The 16,980-nt window shown below is 41.9% G+C and overlaps 1 protein-coding gene across 1 annotated transcript in view; it reads right to left on the bottom strand.

The window, feature by feature from the left end:
• LOC137639409 (uncharacterized) overlaps positions 1–16,980 on the bottom strand; it is a 50,652-nt gene that overhangs the window by 17,566 nt on the left and 16,106 nt on the right. The window contains exons 3-5 of the mRNA XM_068371682.1: positions 12,825–12,942; positions 4,414–5,309; positions 3,243–3,392 (exon numbers count right to left, since the gene is read on the bottom strand). Coding sequence (XP_068227783.1) covers positions 3,243–3,392; positions 4,414–5,309; positions 12,825–12,942 — 1,164 coding nt within the window. The remainder of the gene's footprint in view (positions 1–3,242; positions 3,393–4,413; positions 5,310–12,824; positions 12,943–16,980) is intronic.

Genomic DNA, 16,980 nt, shown 5'->3' with positions numbered 1-16,980 from the left:
GGAGAAGGACACACCAAAATCAAACCATTGTTCTCTAATCTTGGGTAGTACCATTGCCTCTGTACCATGGTCTTACACTGCCTTGGGTTAGAGTTCTCTTGCTTGAGGGTACACTCTGACACACTTTTCTATTTAGTTTATCTTCCTCTTGTTCTGTTAAAGTTTTCTTAGTTTAAATAGGAAATATTTAAATAATAATAATAACAACAATAATACTTAGAACTGTCGCCACTGACTGATTATTCCTGATGGTTAGGGAGGAACTGCTGCCTCTGACTTCATGAGCTCACGCCCTAACAGGTCCATCTGAAGTTTCATCGGGTGCATGATAGGTGTGCCTGATGGTCTCAAGAAGCCAGGACAAAATTTTATTCTTGGATACCTTCAGCTTCACCTTACTGATGCTGAGGGTCTCTAGTGCTCTGTTCTGAAGCATTGAGTTCTCTTCAGGTAGTGCTGTAATGTCCTCACAGGACAGAAAAACAAGTCATCCCGATCACTAGACACAACAGTTGTGGTTCTGCTAAAATCTGCAAGTTCTATTGTGTAACTTTTGGGTTCAAACTTTTTATAAAATTTTACAGATTTGAATGTATCATTAATGATGTATGTAATAGTACCATAGTCAACTAAAAATGTATCACTTCAAATTGGGATACACTTATTACAGCTGTCTTTAAAGGCAAAACTATAAGATCGTACATCATCCTTCTCATCTAAAACTACCTGTACCACATAACTTATACACAATTTTCACAGAATTCTTCTTCCTACAATATTTTGTGCCATGTTTACATAATTTGCAAATTTCACACCAGTAGTTAGGTTCCCAGCATGTCTCCCTTTCTTCTCCTTTCTCAAAGCACTGGTATGATTTGTGACCTACTTTTCAACATGGGAAATATGTAATTGCCTCCTTTGACTTTGCACTCACGACACTTTGTTCACTATCCCCATCTTCCATTGTGATGGTCAGACATTTACTGACTCTTAAAAACTTCTCAACTGTACCTTAAACTCCACAAAAGTCCAATCTTTCTCCTTCCGAGTCACTACTGTAGAAAAAGTCTTGTAATTTGAGGGTAATCCTTTCAGAACCATTGCCACAAGTAAACTGTCACTAATAACTCCCTTGTCATTCTTCAGGGACATTGCAGCCTTCCCTGCTCTCATCACGTAGTTATCAGAGTTATTATTATTATCTGACATTTTAAGTGTGGTTACCTGTGTGTACAGAGAAATTATCCTATGCTTGGTTGTATCCAAGTAATGTTCACATAGAATTGCTAGGGCTTTCTTAACTTCATTTTTAGCATCTCTGATAACCTACAAGTTGTACAAGCTCGACTTAACATCAGGCTTGGCGTCAGTCAGTATATTATGTAGTTTCTGAAATCTCAGGTGGCCTATAAACTTCACTTGCCACAATTCGTATTTCTCTTAATTACCATCAAAGATCAAGCAACTCTTGGGTCAATAACCAGTTACACTGAGGTCAGTCATGATGGTGGATAGAATAGATTTCTGTGGAGGAAAAGCAAAAGCAGCTTTCTTTCTTGTACAGTATTAACATTTGGCTTCAAAGTAGCTTACAAAAACATGAGCAAGGGGGCAACACACAATAATGGATAATTCCTATAAAAATAGTTTATAAAGTAGTATAACAAAATTATATAGAACTTTTTTGCACAAACAAACAAAATATTTAAAAAATATATTTGCTTTACTACAACTTAAGTTTATAACTTAACAGTGAAACAAGATCTCGGCATGATGGAGGATCTCTGGTTACAAACCAGTCACGTCCCGAGGAAAATTCCTGTGATGTAGACCAGTCTCGATGTCTGGAAGGTTCAGGAAGAGATGGAAGGTCTTGATGTGATGAATGTCATTGATGAGATGGAACAGGTGACTGAAGGTTCGAATTTCAAAAAAGCTAGAATTGGCATCTAAAGATGTTGAAGCTTAGAGAGCCCTGTTACCAAGTGTCTGATCTCAAAGTGTCTTTTGGATCGGTGTCTAAACGTAAGGAGGCCAAGTGCATGGAGACCAGGAGCGTGATGGCCTGGTGCATGGAGACCAGGAGCATGAAGACCAGGAGCACAAAGACCTGGTGCATGGAGACCCAGTGCATGGACCCTTGGTGTGTAAAGACCAGTCTTGCAGTGACTAACCACAATGGGACCGATTATGCGGAGATGGTGGGTGGCAGAGAGAACCCTGATCTACCTCCCTCCCGTGAAGGAAGCATTCGTCGCTCAGCTGTGCAACAAGATTGATCAGAGGTTTCTCCTCCACCACGAGAAGACGTCTTTGGGGCAGTCATCTTTGAAGACAAACCGAGGAATCCCACAACCATCCAGAAGGAGGAGAAGAACTAGGGTGGCAGCCAACATCCTGACCGGCGGGTTCACCAGGGAAGCTTTCATCATTCAGCCAAGCAACAAGATCAATTGGAAGTTTCTCCTCCACCACAATAAGACATCTTTGGGGCAGTCATCTTCAAAGGCGAAGTGAAGGAACCTAACAAACACTGAGGAGAGGAACTAGGGTAGCAGCCAACATCCTGACCAGTAGTGCACATGCATGACTGGTAGCAGGAACATGAGCTTCTGTACATCATACTGAAACACCTTCACAAGATGGGATGGGTTTTGATACTCGCTTAGTTTACCCACACAAATATGGGGAGAAATTGGTTGATGTCTCATGAAACTCATGCCAAACAGTCCAACTGGGCTTCCGTGATCTCTTCTACCTCTTCTTTGGGGCAGCGGGCATCATGTCCGAAGACTCGGCAATAGGAGAGGAAGAAGATACAGGTGAGGTGGATGAGGAAGACAAGTGTGTATGTTTAGATTCCTGTTGACCACGCTTCACAGAAACTGAAGATAAACTGTTTTCATATTGCAAACATAAAGAACAACCACTTTATAAACTAAGTTCTGTTCTATGAACATCTCAGCAATTGAAAAATAAGTCAAGACTTAGCCAAATGAGTGTCAGGGTTTATCCACCTCATTCATCATGCACACCTTATTTACCTTGTTATCAAACATTAATGATCATAACTAATAGTTGCTGGAGACACACTTACAAAAAGAAGGCGTAAACTTGTGGAAACATATATTAAATCTAGATGACTCTTAATTATATAGAATTTTGTGAAATAGTACAAATAAACTGAGTATGCATATAATAATCTGTTTCAAAAATTACTATAACAAAGATAATAACGTTACCCATATTGTAGTATTAACAGATGTTCCTTCTGTACTTGATCCACCATCAAATTGGAAGAGCAATGTCAAAATGGTGGAGATAAATTCCAAAAATATTCTATCAAGATGGGCTGCATGAGTTTCTGGCTTGTTTACCCAGCAAGTTAATACCTACAGGATATGAAGCACAAGTATTGTTAGAAAATATGACAGTAAATATGTGTAAAACTCTACACAGTACAGTAATTAAATATAATCATTGTGATTAATAAATACAAACCTCTCTATGTTATAATCTAATGGTAAACAGTATTGGCATGAAAATGGTACAATAGAAAAGTCATGAGTAATTCAGCTTATTAGGATTCAAGATTTTGAGCCATTCTTGCTCAAGTGTCTCCTCTGGCCTTTAATTCATCCCAAATGACACCCATTGCCAAAGTGAATTAAAACAAAAGTGGATGAAACCAATTAAAGACAATGGAAGGAGGGTACTTCCCATAAAATAAGAATAGAAATAATTCATTTCCACTGAAGTTATTATAGAAAGTGGAAATCAAATATCTGAAATGAAGCTAAGCTGAAACACTAGTAATTAAGTAAAAGATAATATTGTAGATTATTAAACTTAGCGTCCACAGCTACTTGTCATCGGCAGTCTGCATGACAGTTTCCAGTGTGGAGATCATCTCACACTACACAATCCTGAAAAAACTCTTCTGTTGTACTATAGATCAAAGTTCTCCCTACACCTGAAGCAGATTTCCCAGGACTAAGCCAAGGGAGTATACGCAAAAGCTTCAGTTACAGCAAATTTTGCAAGCACAATGTTCTAAACAGTCTCTCCAGCAATTCATAGGCTTGCCAAGAATAACACTAGAGAAGACAGCCTACTCGCTCCTCAAAGCAAACGGCTGCTTACGGGAGGCCACGATCTACATTCGGTTAAAAGGGAATAATTGTAAACAATTATGCCGCTCAGTGGTAATTGGATCTATCACCGGCTCATCATAAAACGAAGCAGAGTTCAATAGCCTTTTTTTCCTTATGCTGGTTATTATACTTCAACATAACTTTATGTACTATTTTCAAGGTTGGCGAATAATGTAGAGAAGTAAATGAAGTGACGAGCAATTAAGTACAGTATATCTCATATAAAATATTTATAGATTAAAAAAATACAATATCTTACCTTAACATTGGAATGCAGGTTACTCCAGGAAGGAAAAATTCCAAAACATGCCCCTTCTAAAGATTTTTCTATCTCTTCCTTAATTGTAATCAGTGATCCCATGCAATCGTCAAGGTTTACACTCTTGTGCAAATTTTCCATTGGCTTTTTCAAAGAAGGACAAGAGAAGGTAATATCTCTTGGGTCAACAGTTTTGTTATTTTGTTCCTGAGATTGAAAATAATTTTGTAAAATTTCAAGCATACTGCCCCCATTCTTATTACTTTCTTGAACTTTTGATGGCCGCTTGATAAGCCCAGATTTTTCAAATTCGGACAGGTATGATGACATTGATATATCTAAACCATTTTCTGGTCCATATTTTTCCTTTTCATAATCAAACAACAACCTACTGTGACTGAAAGGATTGCTTTTAAAAGGTAAAACAGTTGCATTATCACAAGCACGCTTCTCTAAACCATGAGCGTCTCTCAAAAATGACGAAGAACAAAATGGCACATCTGAGAGCATAATCTTATCAGTATCAGCATCTAAATTTTTTCTATAGACATCAGAGTGATTTGAGGTACAGGTATTAAGCTTTTGAGCTCTGGGATAAAATCTGGAGTCAACTGCTCTCCTTACACTGTTACTTTTGATGCCCACCTGGCCTCTCATAGGTTCTGTCGTATGTGATGCCATGTTATCTTGACATTCATCAGTAAAGCCTTTTTCTCCTGTGGCTTTCAGACGCTTACTATTAAAAATCAAACATTCAATGTCATTTAACTCAATTTCAAACGAGTCATTATCAGCCCTAGTAAGATTTCTAGCACCACTGCAACTAGAAGTTCCAGGAAGTTTTCTAGGAGACAAATCAGTTTGCATAGCATGAAGTCCTTTACTCACTTCTAAGCCTGTCGAGATATGAGAAATGTTACATATTATGAACATTTCATTAAAATGTTATTTTCATTAGTAAAATAAATTTTTGAATATACTTACCCGATAATCATGTAGCTGTCAACTCTGTTGCCGACAGAAATATACGGTAGGGATACGCCAGCGATCGCTATACAGGTGGGGGTGAACACCACAGCGCCATCTGTGGTCAGGTACTCTAGTACTTCTTGTCAACACCACCTCAATTTTTTCCTCGGTCCACTGGTTCTCTATGGGGAGGAAGGGTGGGTCAATTAAATCATGATTATCGGGTAAGTATATTCAAAAATTTATTTTACTAATGAAAATAACATTTTTCAATATTAATCTTACCCGATAATCATGTAGCTGATTCACACCCAGGGTGGTGGGTGGAGACCAGCATACATGTTAACACAGAAGCTAAGTATCCCGTATTTTATTTTATTAGTTATTCAAAAATAACATAAAATAAATAAGTACCTGGTAAGGAAGACGACTTGAACCATTACTCTGCCTTTATTAAGTACGTCTTTCTTACTGAGCGTAGCGGTCCTCTTAGGATGCTGAACGACTCTTAGGTGCTGAAGTATAAAGGGCTGCAACCCATACTAAAGGACCTCATCACAACCTTTAACCTCGGCGCTTCTCAAGAAAGAATTGACCACCCGCCAAATCAACAAGGATGTGGGAGGCTTCTTAGCGAACCGTACAACCCATAAAAAGTATTCAAGAGAAAGGTTAAAAAGGTTATGGGATTATGGGAATGTAGTGGCTGAGCCCCCGCCTACTACTGCATTCGTTGCTACGAATGGTCCCAGGGTGTAGCAGTTCTCGTAAAGAGACTGGACATCTTTGAGATAGAATGATGCGAACACTGACTTGCTTCTCCAATAGGTTGCATCCATAACACTCTGCAGAGAACGGTTCTGTTTGAGGGCCACTGAAGTAGCCACAGCTCTCACTTCATGTGTCCTTACCTTCAGCAAAGCAAGGTCTTCTTCCTTCAGATGAGAATGTGCTTCCCTAATCAGGAGCCTGAATAGGTAAGAAACTGAGTTCTTAGACCTTGGAAGAGAAGGCTTCTTGATAGCCCACCATAAGGCTTCTGATTGTCCTCGTAAAGGTTATGACCTTTTTAGATAGTACCTAAGAGTTCTAACTGGGCAAAGTACTCTCTCCAGTTCGTCCCCCACCAAGTTGGACAGGCTTGGGATCTCGAACGACTTAGGCCAAGGACGTGAAGGAAGCTCGTTTTAGCAAAAAACCGAGCTGCAAGGAACATGTAGCCGTTTCAGATGTGAAAACTATGTTCCTGCTGAAGGCGTGGATCTCACTTACTCTTTTAGCTGTTGTCAAGCACACGAGGAAAAGAGTTTTTAATGTGAGGTCCTTAAAAGAGGCTGATTGGAGAGGTTCAAATCTTGATGACATAAGGAACCTTAGGACCACGTCTAGATTCCAGCCTGGAGTGGACAACCGACGTTCCTTTGAGGTCTTAAAAGACCTAAGGAGGTCCTGTAGATCTTTGTTGGTGGAAAGATCCAAGCCTCTGTGGCGGAAGACCGCTGCCAACATACTTCTGTAACCCTTAATCGTAGGAGCTGAAAGGGATCTTACGTTCCTTAGATGTAACAGGAAGTCAGCAATCTGGGTTACAGTGGTACTGGATGAGGAAACTGCATTGGCTTTGTACCAGCTTCGGAAGACTTCCCCTTTAGACTGATAGACTCTGAGAGTGGATGTCCTCCTTGCTCTGGCAATCGCTCTGGCTGCCTCCTTCGAAAAGCCCCTAGCTCTTGAGAGTCTTTCGAAAGTCTGAAGGCAGTCAGACGAAGAGCGTGGAGGTTTGGATGTACCTTCTTTACGTGAGGTAGACGTAGAAGGTCCACTCCTAGAGGAAGAGTCCTGGGAATGTCGACCAGCCATTGCAGTACCTCTATGAACCATTCTCTCGCGGGCCAGAGCGGAGCCAACCAACGTCAGCCGTGTCCCTTTGCGAGAGGCGAACTTCTGAAGTACCCTGTTGACAATCTTGAACGGCGGGAATGCATACAGGTCGAGATGGGACCAATCCAGCAGAAAAGCATCCACGTGAACTGCTGCTGGGTCTGGAATCGGAGAACAATACAACGGGAGCCTCTAGGTTATCGAGGTAGCGAACAGATCTATGGTTGGCTGACCCCACAGGGCCCAAAGTCTGCTGCAAACATTCTTGTGAAGGGTCCACTCTGTGGGGATGACCTGACCCTTCCGGCTAAGGCGATCTGCCATGACATTCATATCGCCCTGAATGAACCTCGTTACCAGCGTGAGCTTTCGATCTTTTAACCAGATGAGGAGGTCCCTTGCGATCTAGAACAACTTCCACGAATGAGTCCCTCCCTGCTTGGAGATGTAAGCCAAGGCTGTGGTGTTGTCGGAGTCCACCTCCACCACCTTGTTAAGCTGGAGGGACTTGAAGTTTATCAAGGTCAGATGAACCGCCAACAGCTCCTTGCAATAGATGTGAAGTGTCCTTAGCTCCTGATTCCATGTTCCCGAGCATTCCTGTCCGTCCAAAGTCGCACCCCAGCCCGTGTCTGATGCGTCAGAGAAGAGACGGCGGTCGGGTTTCTGAACAGCCAAAGGTAGACTTCCTTGAGAAGAAAGCTGTTCTTTCACCACGTGAGAGTAGACCTCCTCTCTTCGGAAACAGGAACTGAGATCATCTCTAGCGTCATGTCCTTTATCCAGTGAGCCGCTAGATGAAACTGAAGGGGGGGAGGTGGGGTCTCCCTAACTCGATGAACAGTGCCAGCGATGAAAGTGTCCCTGTTAGACTCATCCACTACCTGACTGAGCATCGGTTCCTTCTCAGCATGCTCTGGATGCAATCTAGGGCTTAGTATATCTTTGGGGTCGACGGAAAAGCCCGAAAAGCTCGACTCTGAAGATCCATACCCAGGTAGACAATGGTCTGGGATGGGACGAGCTGGGACTCCTCAAAATTGACCAGGAGGCCCAGTTCCTTGGTCAGATCCATAGTCCATCTGAGAATCTCCAGACAGCGACGACTTGTGGGAGCTCTTAAAAGCTAGTCGTCTGACGGAGCCGGACACAAGATCATGGTACTGCTGCACAGTCTGTGAACTGTCAACCATGGGGAAGCGAGGAAGTACAGTGACAACCCGAAGCTGTCTAGACTGTCTGGGTCGTACAGACAACTCCTTATCGGGTTGCTGAGGTTGCCGCACTGCGTCACAACAAGACACTTCTGCTGGTTGTTGAACGTCTTCCCAGTGACACACTGACTCCGTAAACAAAAAATCCTCTAACAAGGACTAAGCTTGGACTGCATGTCTTGCAACACAGCTCAAGGTCTATGGGAGCAGGTGTGGTAACAGACGGGGTTAGCGACTGAAGTGGAACCATTACCCTCCCTGGAAGCATGCTATGCTTAAATAAAAGTCCATAGGAGGCTAAGCAGCTAAAGGCTCCTCTCCAAATGACAGAGTCCTCAAGGGAAAATCAGAAGGAGGGAGAATAGCACTTTCTCATCTACAGGAACCATATCCGAGAAAAGCTAAGTTCTCTCAGTGAGGGTTTCACTGGTGCAAAAGCAGCAGACTAGAAGGCAACGTTATGAAACTGCTTGACAGTCTAGTGAGTTGGCAACAACCAAAGATGTGTGACTGAGAAGCATGCGGTAAGGTATGCAGAGCATGCTGTATGTAGAGCATGCTGTAAGGTAAGCAGAGCATGTTGCATGGCGTGCGGCTTATGCTGCATAGGATGAGGCTCATGCTGCATGGTATGAGACTCATGCTGCATGGGATGAGGCTCAAGCTGCAAGGGATGAGGCTTATGCCGCATGCGTTGAGGAGGATGCCGCATAGTATGAGGCTCCTGCCTCATGGGTTGAGGCGGTTGTCGCATAGCATGAGGCTTTTGCCTCATGGTTTGAGGAGGATGCCGCATAGCATGAGGCTCCTCATAAGCATGAGGCTGCCTGATGGGTAGAGGAGGATTTTTTAAAGAAATCTGAACCTGACACTAATCTAGCTGTCCGAGGATTTACCTGGTGAGACATCAGTCTCTGTACCAGCGAGTTTTACCAGATTTCCCCGGGCCACCACGTGACACAATTGGTAGTAATTCATTCAAATTACCCCTAATGAGTCAATATGGATAAATATCAACACAACATCGTGTTCAAATAGAAATAAATTTCTACCTCATACTTGGGATCGAACGCTAGCCCCTTCTAATGAAAGGCCAGGTCGAAACCAACCATGCCACGAGAGCCCATTCAAGAGTTGAGGTTCTTGCCTCAAGAGTGGAGGTGGCTGCCGCAAGAGTTGAGGTTGCTGCCTCAAGGATGGTGGAGGTGGCTGCCGCAAGAGTTGAGGTTGCTGCCTCAAGGATGGTGGAGGTTGCCGCAACGCAAGAGGTTGCTGCATAGCGCTGGTATCTGGCAACTCCCAGTGCGGCAGCTTACGCGTGGAGGTAGGTTGAGGAACCTCAACCTCATACGTCTGGCAGGGTGGACTGGGCAGAGGTGGAGTTGAGGTTGCTGCCTCGAGGATGGTGGAGGTTGTCGCACCGCAAGAGGTAGCTGCCTCGAGGATGGTTGTAATGCAAGATACTCCTGCCTCAAGGGTAGAGGAGGTTGTAAGGCATAAGGCTCCTGCCCCCATTGTTGAGGAGGTTGCTGCGTGGTAAGAGGCTCCTGCCTCAAGGAAAGTGGAGGTTGCTGCACAGCGCTGGTATCTGGCAACTCCCAACGCGGCAGCTCACGCATGGAGGTAGCTTGAGGAACCTCAACCTCATACGTCTGGCAGATTGTACTGCGCAGAGGAGGAGGAGCGCTCGCAGGAGGAGGTGTATTAACCTTCTCTGCCTGAAACTCCCGCATCAACACCGCAAGCTGCGACTGCATTGTCAGCAGCATAGACCACTAGAGTTAGAGAAAGACAACAACAAACGGAGCTACTGTCCGTTGAAACTGAGGGTCTAAAACAGCTGGTGCGGCAACAGACGGAGTTACTGTCTGTTGCGATACCACCGTGCCTCTCTGGGAGGTGTGCAGTTGTCGTACTGCAGCAAGTCCGAACTGACCCAGTGCTAATGGCACCACCTAGGAGTTGGACTTGCGCGGAAGGGACCGACTTGCACTTAAAAGCTGCAAGATTTGGTCCATGGTTTCTGCGAGAAACCTCTTCCGCAGACGAGGAATAAATGGGCTCTCTCGTCTTTGTGTGGGTGGGGTGATCACGTCGGCTACGTGAGTTGGTTACACCCGAAACCACGGAGGGAAACGTCTGTTCGTCGATCAAGGCCTGCTGAACCCATAAGTCCTTCGACATTACTTCTCCCCTGGGCTTGGGAGCTTGTAAGAGGTCCCAGACTAGGCGAACAACTGGCACGAACAGACGAACCCTCGAACGCAACACTGTAACACTTTGCGTGTATCACTTTATCACTTTTGATTTTCTGTTTGCACTTATTTCACTGAACTCGAAACTTTAAGTGGTTTGTACCTGAAACACGCAATTCTATCCTTCATTAAAAGTTAGTAATTGCGAAAACAGTATTACAATGTAACAGAAAAACATAATGAAAGATAAATAATTCAGTGGCTGGAAAAGAGATTAAACACTAGATCAAATAAACTACGTTTAAAATCTCTCACCGCATAAAGTCTGAGAACAAGAATAAAACTCTAGAAACGTTTACCTTCTTCCCCTAAAGAGACTAGGGAGAAGAGCAAAAACGATAACAACGTTACCCGCTTGAACGAAACGTTTATCCTCCTCTCTCTCCCTCCGTCTCTATCTCTCTCTCTCTCTCTCTTGACTTAGCACCTGAGAGAAGAGCCCAATTATATATATCGTTAAAACATATTATTGTTAAAGGAAAAAAACTGAAAGGTTTCCCAAATAAAAATTTCCTTTATTAGAATAGAACCATTTAAGCTAAGAAAGAATGAACAAAACGCTAGAATCGGTTTACTCTTACTGCAACGTGACACCGTGATAGACTCTCTCTCTATCGTAACGATAGAGCGCAAGTTGAACGTTCTGAACGTCAACAACTGCAGAGACAAAACAAAACGTTAGTTCAACTTTGAAAACAGTACAAGACTATCAAAGAAATTCTTTCAAAAACATTAAAATGGCATAATATGTTAACAGGTAAAAACGAAATGACGGGCTCAAAGTTAATTAACTTCGGTTCCAAGAAAAGACCGCCTACTATTAGGAAAGGTCGAATATAAACAAATATAAAAATTAATTTTAATAAGTTTATAATAAAAGGAAGTTAATCAAAGAGGCCTATAAAAGGCGGAGAGATATAAAATAAATCTATAACTTTGTTAAGCAAAATTAAGAGAGTCTATACTCTCTTCGACACCAACACTTCCGTCTAAGGGAAGGGTCGGCCATTTAAAAGTGAAAGAGAGTTCATACTCTCTTCGTACCAAAATTAAATCAAAAATTAAATCAAATTAATTCCAAAAACTTGCTAAGCTAATGATATAGCTTCCTGAATAGCGAAGGCTAAACTCTAGAGCAAATACATCACCAAATCGTGAGCAATAACTCCAGAATCAACAGCGTATCCATGTAGGTCTAGCCGGAGGCACGACAGAGGAAAAATTGAGGTGGTGTTGACAAGAAGTACTAGAGTACCTGACCACAGATGGCGCTGTGGTGTTCACCCCCACCTGTATAGCGATCGCTGGCGTATCCCTACCGTAGATTTCTGTCGGCAACCGAGTTGACAGCTACATGATTATCGGGTAAGATTAATATTGAAAAACTAAATTTCTAACATATTAGAATTACTAAAAAAAAATAATTTAAAAGCATGTTCTACTCATGTTCAAACCAGTCTGTTATTATTATTATTATTATTATTATTATTATTATTATTATTATTATTATTAAATGCTAAGCTACAACCCTAGTTGAAAAAGCAGGATGCTATAAGCCCAGGGGCCCCAACAGGGAAAATAGCAGTAGTGAAATCTGTTAGCTAACTATAGAAACCTAACGAATGTTGAAATCAGAATCAAAATATTGTTCATAATACAGTACTGTAGACTGAATTTAGTTATCCTTATTCCCAATTTTCTATTTTACTTGAGCATCTACACAAAAAAAAAATTTCTTCAGCAACAGCAAATAAGTATTCTTCCTGGAGATTAAACTGAATGTGTACGTGTCAAGCACTTATAAGATTAACTTCTGAAACTCATAAAGCTGTTAGATATAAATACTGTAATGCATTTTGAACTTTCCCAGGAAACCAAGATCCTCTTAGACAAATATTTATGCAAGTGCAGTACGAACCCCTTTATGAAATACTTAAAAACAAATACATTTTCATATACAGTAGTTCTCCATGTAATTCCAAAGAAAAAAATATAAAAAATTACATGCAGTGAAAATAACAATTAATCTCTTTATATTTTGATTTCATTGATAGCAATATATTCAATAAAAATAAAAATGTCTTTTTCTCACCTTCAATACCAATTTCTTCATCTGTCTCTCCACTGATTGATGAAGGAATACTCTCATCTACATCGTTGTTCTCGTGTTTTATAGTCCTGTGAATAACTTGTTCAACAAGATCAGGATACTGTAATAAAATAGAATATAAAAAGTGGCAAACTTTTGGATTTAAGCAAACAAAAAGAGGAGAGAGAGAGAGAGAGAGAGAGAGAGAGAGAGAGAGAGAGAGAGAGAGAGAGAGAGAGAGAGAGAGAGAGAGAGAGAGAGAGAGAGAGAGAGAGAGATACTTTAATCCAAGCAAAACTGTGATCAACCTCAAAGAAAAACAATAAAGTGGGACTCCAGTTGTTAAATTGATTCCTTTAATAGGGGTAGGCTTTCAGCATGGCTGGAACTGAGTAACCACTTTGACCTTAAACCTAGGACTTGCGGGGTTCTTGAAGCAGGAAGTGTAACTTGAAGGATTTAGGTTCTTATAGTTAGGAAAAATATACACGGATACAAATCCTCGTCCTTTAATAGGAGACATCCTTAGGAGGTATGAAGTCCCTATGACCAATTGGCTGGTTTACTTACCCAGGAATTTCAAAGCTCTTTGGTCCTCCTAAAAACCTAAGCATGAAAATGTCACAGGCATTAAGCGAGATCCGAACCAGTCTTCTGGTGTTCATGGAAGAAATTATATCCGTAAGGATAATGTCTGAATGTATGGCCATCGTGAGTAATGGATTGCATTCATTTCATCCATCCTCCCCATTGCCTGGGAAGATGGGGAGATCCTTCAATACAGAAATTTTCTGTAAAGAAAAGTTACTCAGTCATGAGGCTCTCTTATCTAATGTCTGATATAGCATATACTCGTAACGGAGTGACTGCTTCACCCCAAAGGGGAAAAAGGATGAGGAGAATGGCCAAGTATTCTACTTCTAGATTTATGTCACAACCACTATCTTAGACAAGATGCTACTTGTTCTGTGCGGGAGATAGGTCCACAACAAAACTTACTGAGTAGCTACCGCAGGATCAAGAATAAGGTAGGGGGCAGTGAAGGCTACTTGACAAGCATACACACCACTCGTGATAGTTTAAGGGAGGTATTGCCTCTCTAGCTTCTTCCCTTTCTAAGTTGACTAAACCAGGGATGGAAGGGGTTAAGATCCTAGGCCTCCTACAGGAAGATGGTGCTGGGGTAAGCAACCTAGTCCTAAGTGTCAGAGCATTTTATGATCAATCTCAGTAGGGTTACTACTCTGGATTTCAGAGTTGGCATTTGATTGTCCGGCTTCTTAATGGAGGTTGCATGGTGGAAAAGGGAGTCCTGATTGTTCTTCCTCCACTTTTCCATCATGGCTTTAAATTCCTCTTAATGCTAGGGCTTCTCCTTGTCAAATTTTTCTGGCAAATTTTGTCGCCACGGCTTCCCTAGTCTTTAACCCCAGTTGGTTGTCTGGTTTGCAAACTGGTAAGCTAAGAAGGTGGTTGCCTTCACTCCTGATAACATCTGGTCGGTGAATTTCTTCTTGGTCTCAACATTCGAGAGCTATTGAGAGGAAGCGAAGTAAGCAACTATCTCGGATCAGATATCCAGCCAGGAGGTTGAGTGGAAGCTAACTATTGCTGAAGCTTCCATGATTGTAGCCTCTGCAACAAAAAAGAATGATACTTGTTCTCCATATCTTTCTACTGACATTTCTGACATCAGATTTATAACTGCCAGGTCAATGGGGGAGAGGAGAAGGGATGTAAAACCTTCTCTGTCTGCATACTGCTCGAGGCAGAATCTCATTAGACTTACTGGCAAGGAGTGATTACTCTCTCCAGAGACCTGGTTGTTAACATTATCTAGGGCCTCTTTGGCCAGTTCTGACCACAGAAGTTCTAAGGATGGTCTAGAACCCTGCAGTGCTCTAGAGAGCTTGTCAATGGTAATTTTTCTTCCTTTACTGGTGCTTTTGAAGCCTCTCCCAGGCTGTTGATGTCTCCTAACAACTGGATCATCCTCTGACAAGGCTTCAATAAACAAAGAGCACATAAGCTTATCAGTATGTGAGAAAGCTGAAACACTACTAAGGGAGCACAAATGCATAGAACTTTCAATTTCTGCCGGGAAGGATCCTGATGGAAGGGAAATCATGTATAATTGTGCTTGTTTCTCTATAAAGACTAGAGTCAAGAGCCGAGTGCTTGCATGACAGAATAGCCATATATTCTTTTACAAGAGCACCTTCCTCAGCAAATTTTGTTCTTTTTCTAATGAGTGGTTATAAGCTGAAGAGCACGATTGCTTAAAGGGCTGCAATGTTTGAGGAGACTGTGTAATTGCTAATAGCTTAAATGAGAGTGCACTAACAGGTGGACGTAACAGAGTGCTGACAGGAGAAGGCCAGTACAGGTATTCTCTTACAGGGGAGAATACATAAGCATTAATAGGTGAGTGTGCCTGAGCATTAACAGGAAAAAAATCTATGAGAGCTTAGAGGTGAATGTGTATGATCAAGAACATGGATGCGCTTGAACACAATTTGATGATCGCTTTTGATCCGAGGTTCCTGTAGGAGAGTATGCTCTCGCAGGAGGAAAGTCAGGCATTGGCAAATGGATGCTAACAGGAGAGGGCTCCCTACTGGGGAGGCTACAAGACTTTCAAAGGTACAAATTTGTCTAAACAGTGCACAATTGCAAACAGGTGGTGTTTACATAGTAACACGCAATCACTAACAGGTGAGGTGGTACGCAAAAACGAGGGCTCAATCACGAGCAGGTAAGGCGACGTGTGATTGCGAATAGAGAAGGTGGCACTCCTGTAAGGATGTAAAATTGTGAACAAAAGAGTGAGCAACCACAAACAGATGAGGTGACACTTCTGTAAGAGTGTACAATTGCGAAAAGGTGAGGTGGCGAGCAATCACGAGCAAGTGAGGTGGCACGTGATTGCAAGCAGGAGAGGTGTCGCCTTCATTGGACTGCATGATCGCCAGCAGATAAGGTGGCACTCCCTTCAGAGCGAGTGACCATGAAAAGGTGAGACAGCACTTTTTAGGACTGAGGAATCATGAACAGGGGAGATGGCACGCATGAGTCTCGCAGAATTTGTGCTAATAAGAGCACAAGAATCCATTGGCTAGAGCAAATGTTTTGACGTGCACATAAAAAAGTGGGTACATAATAGAGAGGCATACAGTACTAATGCAGTAGAGCACTAATGGATGCAAGCGAACAGGTAAGGCACAAAGAAGCGCATAGACTTGTCATTCTTTTCTTTGTCCTTGGTTAAAGATTGGGCAAACAGTCTCTCCTATGAGGAGAAAAATGGTAGGAGTCACTAATATGCAACTCTTCTCGATCAGTCTAAAAGGAGTAATCATACAAAAATTGTGGAAAGAAGGATCAATCGAGTCCATTTTTACTTCTAGTTAGCAGTGTGCTCTTAGTCCAACAATGCCTGAATACACTGCCGGCGTTACAGACAAAGGTGTGGCAGGGGTGAAGGAATAACTTGAAGTTCTCCTTCTATCGACTGTGTTACAATGTTTCATTTCTTAGTTAAGATGTACATCATCATCAGTTGTTCAAACTTGCAAGGGATTAAAGATCAAGAATGCTATTAAACATGAACAGAGTGTATATCGCAAGTTACACAGAACTGCCAGTTAGCTACAGTTATTAGGAAACTGCAAAACTCCTAACAATATCCCTTGTGAATAAAAATTAAATGAAATTAAAAAGGTCAGTTATCTGGCAGCTGAAAACAGACATTACTCAGTGTGCTGGCAGGGGGATGGGTGGGGCTTCCCAGCCACCCACCGGTAACTATTAACACCCGTTATAAATCTTAACAGCTGAGTTTCAGCTACGCTAAAAGCATAATCTTATTAAAGGGCAAGGGTTTGTATCTGTGTATAAACAAATTGGTTTTCAAACAAAGTATTACCAAAGGAGTTCCACTTGTTAAACTGATCTTTAGTATTTGAACAAAGTTTGCAATTTTCTGAAACTTGTGTTAATAAGAATATCACCAGCTGATTAACAGTAGAAAAAATATACCTACAGCACAATTCATAGAGTTTACAAATAGTTGTATCATAGCGCACAACAGCAAAACATCGCAGTTAACTTTTTTGCTCATTTCATATTGTTATGTGTTCCGTTGTACCTGTAATATATC

Source organism: Palaemon carinicauda, chromosome 4 (assembly GCF_036898095.1).
Source record: "Palaemon carinicauda isolate YSFRI2023 chromosome 4, ASM3689809v2, whole genome shotgun sequence".
NCBI lineage: Eukaryota > Metazoa > Arthropoda > Malacostraca > Decapoda > Palaemonidae > Palaemon > Palaemon carinicauda.
The sequence above is the reverse complement of the archived record's forward strand: the minus strand, read 5'-3'. Positions and strand labels throughout refer to the sequence as shown.